General features: G+C 35.5%; 1 protein-coding gene across 2 annotated transcripts in view; it reads left to right on the forward strand.

Moving 5' to 3' along the window:
• BRINP3 (BMP/retinoic acid inducible neural specific 3) overlaps positions 1 to 2,541 on the forward strand; it is a 312,716-nt gene extending 310,175 nt beyond the window's left edge. For both annotated transcript variants that reach the window (XM_087960836.1, XM_026669157.2), the window contains exon 8: positions 1,050 to 2,541. In XM_087960836.1, coding sequence (XP_087816962.1) covers positions 1,050 to 2,166 — 1,117 coding nt within the window. In that variant the 3' untranslated portion in view covers positions 2,167 to 2,541. The remainder of the gene's footprint in view (positions 1 to 1,049) is intronic.
• Positions 2,542 to 8,863: the final 6,322 nt, after the last annotated feature.

The following is an 8,863-nucleotide window of genomic DNA, read 5'->3' on the forward strand; positions in this document are numbered from 1 at the left end:
AATCTGCCTGCCTGCTTTGCCTGCTTTGGGGTAAAAGTTGCTCTTTTTTAATAAATAAAAAATATCAATATTTACATACATGGTGTGTTGTGAGTTAATTTTGTGAGTTTGCTTGCTAACAAATTTTAAGAGTTTGCTTGCAAGCAAATTTTATGTGACAGACTCAGATAGCCGATTGCAGAAAGATAGATCTCTAATCTGTGATTCTGTGAGCAACTCAATCTGCCTGCCTGCTTTGCCTGCTTTGGGGTAAAAGTTGCTGTTTTTTAATAAAAAAATAATATTTACATAAAAAATTATAATATTTACATACAAAGCCATGCCCACCCAATCCCATGACCACCAAGCCTCACGCACAAATTAGACGACACCCACAGAACCGGTTGTTAAGAAATTTGAATCCCACCCCTGATGATAATGGTTCTCTATTTCCTTCAGTGATCTTTTTTTTTAATGGTATTTTCTGGTGATCATTCATCAAAGAGATAATTGCGTGTAATCTTTTTCAAAGCAGCCTTGAAACATTGAGACAACTGTATCCTATATAAAGTTCTGCTTATCCACTGAGGACCTTCCTGATTGCTCCCATGTACATATACATAAACAGAGCAGAGGAACTGAAAGCAACATGATTGTGTGCATATGCACATGCAAGAATCTTATGAAATCTGTCAAAGCAGCTGAATCAATCCTTTAAAGAGTTTCCCTTTCAATGCTTCAAGGAAACGTTATTCTCCTATTATAGAGGATTAGTGTTTATTTTTGTTGTTGTGGGGTTATAACTTGAGTGATAATATTTTGTTTTAGACACTCCAGGAAACTGATGGTTGAAGTAAGATTGCAAGCAAGAACTTTTTAGATTGCATCTCATTCTCTTAATCATTGCACTTTAGAAAGTGTTTTTCATTTAATCTGAATTAATTATGTCAGATGTTTTTTTTCCAATATATCAGGAAGTTTTCACCTTCAAAGTGATTAAAAATAGCTTAATTGTATCATTTTGATCTACCTCTCACTGTGTATTCATTAATTTCACATTTGCTTTACAGATCATCTCTCTATTGGCTAAATCGCATCCAGTCCTTCCTTTACTGCAATGAAAATGGCCTGCTGGGCAGCTTTTCTGAAGAGACTCATTCATGTACGTGCCCGAATGACCAGCTTGCCTGCCTTGGCTCCCTACCATGTAGTGTGGGAGATGGTTCTGCCTGCCTGACATGCGCACCTGATAATCGTACCCGCTGTGGGACCTGTAACACTGGATACATGCTGAGCCAAGGGCTTTGCAAGCCTGAAGTGGCAGATTCCACAGAACATTACATTGGGTTTGAGACTGACCTCCAGGATTTGGAGATGAAGTATTTATTGCAGAAAACGGACCGCCGGATTGAGGTCCATGCAATCTTCATCAGCAATGACATGCGTCTCAATAGCTGGTTTGACCCGTCCTGGCGCAAACGGATGCTTCTTACCCTAAAGAGCAACAAGTATAAATCTAGCCTGGTCCATATGATATTGGGAATGTCTCTTCAAATTTGTCTCACTAAGAACAGCACCTTGGAGCCTGTCCTGGCTGTTTACATCAACCCTTTTGGAGGCAGCCACTCTGAGAGTTGGTTTATGCCTGTCAATGAAAACAATTTCCCAGACTGGGAGCGGACTAAACTGGACTTACCACTTCAGTGTTATAACTGGACGCTGACTCTAGGCAACAAGTGGAAGACGTTTTTTGAAACGGTCCACATCTACTTGAGGAGTCGTATAAAGTCAAATGGTCCCAATGGCAATGATAGCATCTATTATGAACCCCTGGAGTTTATTGATCCCTCCCGAAACCTGGGATATATGAAAATCAACAGCATCCAAGTGTTTGGCTACAGCATGCACTTTGACCCGGAAGCAATCCGAGATTTGATTTTGCAACTGGACTACCCCTATACTCAGGGATCCCAGGACAGTGCACTCTTACAGTTACTAGAGATCCGGGACCGTGTAAATAACCTTTCTCCTCCTGGTCAGCGTCGTCTAGATCTTTTCTCATGCCTACTGCGTCACAGACTCAAGCTTTCTACCAGTGAAGTGATGAGGATTCAATCGGCTTTGCAGACCTTCAATGCCAAATTGCCAAACACAATGGATTATGACACAACCAAATTATGTAGTTAACCATAAGTGTGAAGCACAACAGAAAAACAAACAAATCATGGAGGCGTTTTTATAGTGCTTTTGTGGAACAGTTTATGTCTGGAAGAGTAAATTTAAATTGTCTTTTCAATATCTGTCTTATATCAGTCAATAACGTTGGATGGCAATTTACACCCATGAACAAATGCTGACAAATGAATATATTATATCTGCAATTTTTTTTGGCTTTGTTTTATGAATGAAAATAAATACTGACACCTGTCTAGAAGACATTCTACTTTTTACAATAAATTTCATTTGTAATTTTATATGTTCCGTGGCAATGCTTTTGTGCATTACATCCTCTAGAGGGAACATAAAAGGATACCAATAAAATTTTGTAGCTGAACAGTTATTAAAAAGAAATGCTGTGGGATTCATTTTTTTCCCTTTTCAAAAGTGAATAACATCTTTGATACTGTAATGTGTGACCAGAAAGTTGGGTAGAGGAGACAGAGGAATACCAATCAAAACAAAACTTAAAAGCAACTTAATATAAAATTCTTCTGTAACTCTTGAGTCATAAATCTGAGTGTTCCTGTCAAAGCAAAATGTCATTTCTTATTCATGACTTACTTGTACCTTAACCTGCTAACATGGAAGGACCTTGCTTTTTCAGGATGTTGTACTGTGTCATACAAGCAGTATATCTCTAGTGGCCACATATTCTGTTTTAGAAAAGCTAAAGCTCTGCAAACTCTCTAGTATGGTTTAAAGGAAAAGAAAATACAGGAAATGTGTCCAATCCCAGGGGTGTCAGACATGAACATCAAGCCAATATGTAAGAGGCATTTGTATCAAGAGCTATACACTTGCCTTGTCTCCTGCTAATGTGAAAATGAGCTGACCATCTTATATCCATTCATAATATTGTCTCGTCTGTCTGTCTGTCTGTCTGTCTCTATGTATCCTATCTATCTATCATCTATCTATATCTATCTATCTATCTATCTATCTATCTATCTATCTATCTATCTATCTATCATCTATCTTTCTATTCATCATCTATCTATCCATAGCACATATATAGATGTATAGATGATACATAGATGACATATATAATTTTTTTCACTTTAAAACTCCCACCAAACACCGAAGAATGCTTTTCTCATAGATTTCACCCACATACTGTGTTGCTGTTTGATCCCATCTTATATGGGATCTTATATATGGATCTTTAACTAGAAGAAACCCTTTCTTCCTGTTAAAAAAGCCATTCAGGCAATTTGGAATTGAACATTTCATATTCTAGATTCAAGCTCTACTTGAAAATATGACTCAAGCCTGGTAAATATCAGTAGGTATGTCCAATACAATCACATTATTGGGTCAGAGCCTCCCCTGGTCTCCATTGCCCTTCTTTTTAGAATGATTGCAATTTAATCTAAGATGACTGCTGTATGTGAGTAGAGCAATCTTAAATCTCTTGTTCAAATATAGTTTGTGTGCATTCAAGAAATTGCATGTAGGTCTCCCAGTTGAATGTAGGATGGTCAGTGGCTCAGCCAAAGGAGAGTAAACATTTAGAGACACCTTATTTGTGTGACCTTTGACACTCTTCTTAAGCACACTTTCACATTCATTCTAATGTTTTAGGTCCAGACTGCAAATTATATAAAATTGAAGAAAAGAAAGGGAGGGAGGGAGGAAATAGACTTGATTTTTACTTTCTCCCTTCCATTGCTATGTTCATGTCTAAAGCAGGCTCTTTAAGTGGTTGTTTGCTTTGTGTGAGGTATCAAACTTTTTTAGTTCCCCCTGAACTGAAGATTACCTACTCTGTAAAGTAGTCATGTTTTTATCTTACGCCATACTTAATACAAAGTGAAGACTTCAGCCAAAGACCTAGAGGACAATATAAAACTAAGTTCAAAGCACGTGAGCATAGTCACGCTCAAGCATCTCTACATTCGAACTTGAATTGCCACAAAGGTGATTTAATATGCAGCAATGTCTATAATTGCACATGGCTGCAACATTATATCTTTTAAAGTGCACTGTTAAAGGTTGTTGCATACACACAAGCCTAGACTAAAATGTTCAGAAGTCTATCACAGCAAGTTTTAGACAAGCTTGTACCTTGGAAAAGCTTGATCACATTGATTGATTTCACTGATTTCATTGATTTGGAGATTGTCAAATGTTCCAGGGCTGTGGATAAAATGGGAAAGTTGAAAAACATCCTGAAGGAAAGTAACAGCAAACTGTTATTATATTGTGACAAGAAAACAAAATGAACCATACAGTTATTAAGAATGGAACATGAAACAAAGAAAGTTTTGGATTTATTATTTGATCAGGATTGGAATAACACTAGCAGATGGTAGAAAGCATGCTATGGGCCCCATCAGTCAGGGTGTTCAGGCTAGTGGGTTCCAGAAGAAGAATCTTCTCTGCTATTGCACCTGCCCTCTGGAATATGTCTCCCTGATCTTTTTTGCTGGGTTGACTTTATAGCATTGTACATATATTATTATAAATCATAGAGTTTTATCTTTTAATATTGTAAACCACCCAGGGTTACCATGTGACAAGATGGGCAGACAATTTAATAAATACATATATACAGTACATACATACATACTTGCATAAATAGTTATGCCACTTCGGCTATCTGGCTGGATAAGGGCCACATTAGGCTCCATGTGACATGTTCAAGGTTTCATACCAAGTGTGGATGGGCTTTGAACCCAAAGATGCCTGATGAGAGTAGTTTTAAGAACTACTTAAAACTGTACTTTAGGTATCTGCAGAACATAAGCTTCCCATTTAGCCCCATAAATTTCCCAATTTTTAAAAAAACGAGGATACAATCAAAGCCCTATTTATCACATAGCTTGATATATAACTATGATACCCATTAAAAAGGGTGAGTCTTGACTCATTGACTTGTGCTAAGAATGCCTCTAACTAGAAGCATTTATCTTCTTTAAGATTATCAGCCTAAAAAGTGGGCTCGAGGCAAAATCTGGTTCAATATAGACTACACTTATCAAGGAAGATTCTACAATATTAACTTTATTTACATAGGCAGGTATATATTTGTTTTTAAATATGATATTGATAGAATAATGATTATTGTTCTATGTGGTTGCAACATAAGTTTAACATATATTGGTATTACATAACATCATGTAAATAATGCATGGGCATTGTCATGATCTTATCAGATCATTTTCAATTTTCCCCAACATTGTCAGATATATATTTTTTTTTTTTGGGGGGGTGGAACATAAATATTGTTAAGAAGAATCATGTTGTGACAACTTAATTATGTGTGACAGCTTCCCAATAGTCCTTGAAAAATGTCTCAAACCCACTCTTTGTTTGTTTTTGTTTTTTTGAAGCATTTTGCCGAAAAAGGGACTGACAAATTGATGTTTAATTTAATTTTAAGCAGAAATTAAAAACAATGTACTAATTCCTTGATTCCCCATTGATTTTGTTCTCTGGGGCAATGTTTTGTATTTTATAAAAAAAAACAATGCTAGTTGTATAATGAGCTTTTCCTCTCCCCGCCCCCACCAAAAACCAATATATACTTTGTAGAAATTAGATACTGGATTGAGTCCCAATTTGGACACATAATTATTTTCTGGCAGATTTTTTTTTTACATTTTATTAATTAGTAATGTGACCAATACGCTGAACAATAAACTAGCATAGATAGTAGTCATTCATAATACATGGTTGTGTTTATTCCTTTAAAATTTAAAATATTAATGTTCTACTTTTTCTTTCTAAAAGTTCTCCAGGCAACTTGGATCCTCATGTAATTATTTTCTTTCCCATTCATTTCAAAAAGCTTTGGCTCCATGAGAGTTTCTTCCTTTTTCATTTTTAATGAAAATCAACATTCCTTGGGCAAAACTGTAGGACTGAAATTTTTTACCTATGAATTAAGTCATCTGAGATTTTTGGTTTTACAAGGAAGGCTCCAACATGCATTTTACAACTATATTTCTACCCGTATTCTGGGCTGTTTCTTGGTAAAATGCAATATAATATCATAATGCAAACCCAATCTCTTTGTACTTATACCTTAGAGTGGAAGCTAACACATATGAGTTGGGGTTTGCATTGTTATATGCTTCTCACTTTTAATTATTTAAATAAATGGTGCATTATTGTTTATGCCAGGAGTCGCCTAAGTAATCAATGAGGAATCACTTTTGAGCAGAATGAAGACATATACCATGCCCCAAACCAAATTTGGCTAGAGAGTAAATATTTATTGCAACCATTTTCATGATAAAACCATTACCTCTGTTCTCTTGTGAATTTGAGAATAATTTTGCACATTCTTTCCCATTTCTTTTTAAAATTTTCCCCATCTTTATAAAACACATCATTTAAAAGGAAGTGTATTGTTCAATACTGACATTGCTTGGAATAGAAACTATTTTTTTCCTAGCTTAGATTTTCTATCGAGCTTGGGAAAAATGGAGAGTTTCATACTTCAGTGGGTTTTACTTACAGTAAAAAATGCTTTCTGAGTCTAGTCACTAAGAAAGATTCCACACTAAAAAGTTGATTGTACAGCCTGATAGTAGAGAAAAGTACTGCATTTTGAAATATGCAAAATATGCTAAGTGTTTGATAGCTTCTGCTTTTTAGGATCATCTGTCAGCATTAAAGAAATAAGCAATTAAATATATATAGTAGACTAGACCTCAGAAAAGATGCCATGATATGTCTATACCTACAAAAATCAGAGCCATGCAAACCATTATATTCCTTGTGATACTCTGTGGCAGTGAAAGTTGAACTTTAAAGAAACAGGATAGAAAGACTATTGATGCTTTTGAACTTTAGTGTTGGAGAAAACTTTTGAAAATACCACGGACAGCCAAGAAAATAGATAAATGGGTCACTGAACAAATCCACCCAGAGTACTCCTTCAGGACACAAATGTCCAGGTTCATTTTTTCCTATTTCAGACACTTCATTGTATGTGAAAACCTAGCTCTATAGTGAAGGATTTAGTGCTAGGAAAGTTGAAGGAAAGTGAAGAAGATCAACCAGTAGCAAAATGGAAGAACTTAGTTACAGCAACGATTGTACACTGATAGAAAATCTGAAGGACCATGTTAGGACAGATGATTATGGAGAAATTTTATCTATGTGGTCACTAAAAGTTGACACATAGATCAATCAGTATTTTCAAAAGTGCAAGGTACCATTCGTTGCTACAGTAATAAGAGGGTAGTTGTGCATGTGTAAATCTGTCCTAATCATAGTTAGAAGGAGTGCAATGCATAAAAGAACCAGTCTCAATTTGAAATGCAAGGTTGCTCCCCATATCTACACTTTCATATTGGCTCTGAGAGAAAGAAGAAGGGAACTTTGTTGATTCTTTGGTTATATGATCCAGTGGGCAGAAGTACAAATTAGTAACATGTTAACTGAGTTTCCTGTGATGTCATATTTTATATTTATATGGTAGCGATGTAAATAATTAAGAAAACATTTAAAAATATTCTCCAGCTTCCAGTGCCAGTGTAATGAAAACAGCAGGTTTTTTTTTCCTAAATTACTCTAACAAGATTTTTCTAGGGTACGCTTATCTTTGCAAGACAGGGAAAATATTCAAATTAACCTCAGAGGAACATTAAAAGCTTAACAGGACCTCTGTTGCTTCCAGTGAGATGGGCTTTTTCCTTTCTAAGTGGAGCAAACATCCTTTTTCCATGCATTTTTCCAAGTACTTCATTAAGTTTAAAAATGTTTCATTAAGTTTTATTAAATTCATTAAACTGAAAGACTAAGAAGTTCCACTCTACAGTCAGCAAGAGCCACTTCACTAAACATGCTTATTGCCCTTGTTAATTCACAGGATGTTGCATGATACTTTGGGGAAAGTTGCTTCTGTTTGCTTTGGTTAATATAGTCCAAGGAAGGAGCAGGAAGTCTCAGAATAAAATAATAATAGCCAGTTCCCATACTGACCCATAAAAATATAAATGTTAATTGCAGAGAGCCATGAAGTCCTTAGGACTGTATAAATATTATAAGAATAAATATGGAATCTGGTTAATAAATAAAGGGACTAGAAGAACTAAAACATGTTTACATTGATCATATTCTGCATGGGTCATATTTCTGCAACATAAGCTTCACCAAAAGTATTCACCTTTCATATTCGCCATAAACTTCCATCAATCTTATGTGGCAATTAACGATTGGTTATCAACATATCTGGAAAGGCACAATGTCTATATGTCTGCCTGCCTGCCTGTCTGACAGACCTACCAACTTACCTACATGGAATATATGTTAAAATGAAAAATAAGATGCAGATAGATCTACTTTAGTAGGCAGTAAATATAATGCTATTGTATTCACCGAGCAATGCTACATAGCTTTACCTACAAGTGTAAGTCCAATGACAAAATGAAAACATAAGCGTACCAAATCCACTGAGATTAAAGAAATGTTGTGAAAATGATTTCCATTTTAAAATAATATCAGCGGAAACGCCTAGTGATAGCTGTACATAGATTATTAATGTGTGAGGGTGAGTTTAGTTTTAAAATTTTCCTGTCTTCTGGTTAACCATTTTTCTATTGGTTTAAAAAAGGATATTCTATCTTGTTGACCCCCATCTTCAAAGCATAATCATAAACCAGACACAGGCTTACCAATTTACTGAAAACTATTCTAGTGTTATGCCATCTCT

This window comes from Notechis scutatus, chromosome 3, assembly GCF_049901735.1.
Source record: "Notechis scutatus isolate UNSWTSFEM ecotype Mainland chromosome 3, rNotScu1.2, whole genome shotgun sequence".
In the NCBI taxonomy this organism is placed as follows: domain Eukaryota; kingdom Metazoa; phylum Chordata; class Lepidosauria; order Squamata; family Elapidae; genus Notechis; species Notechis scutatus.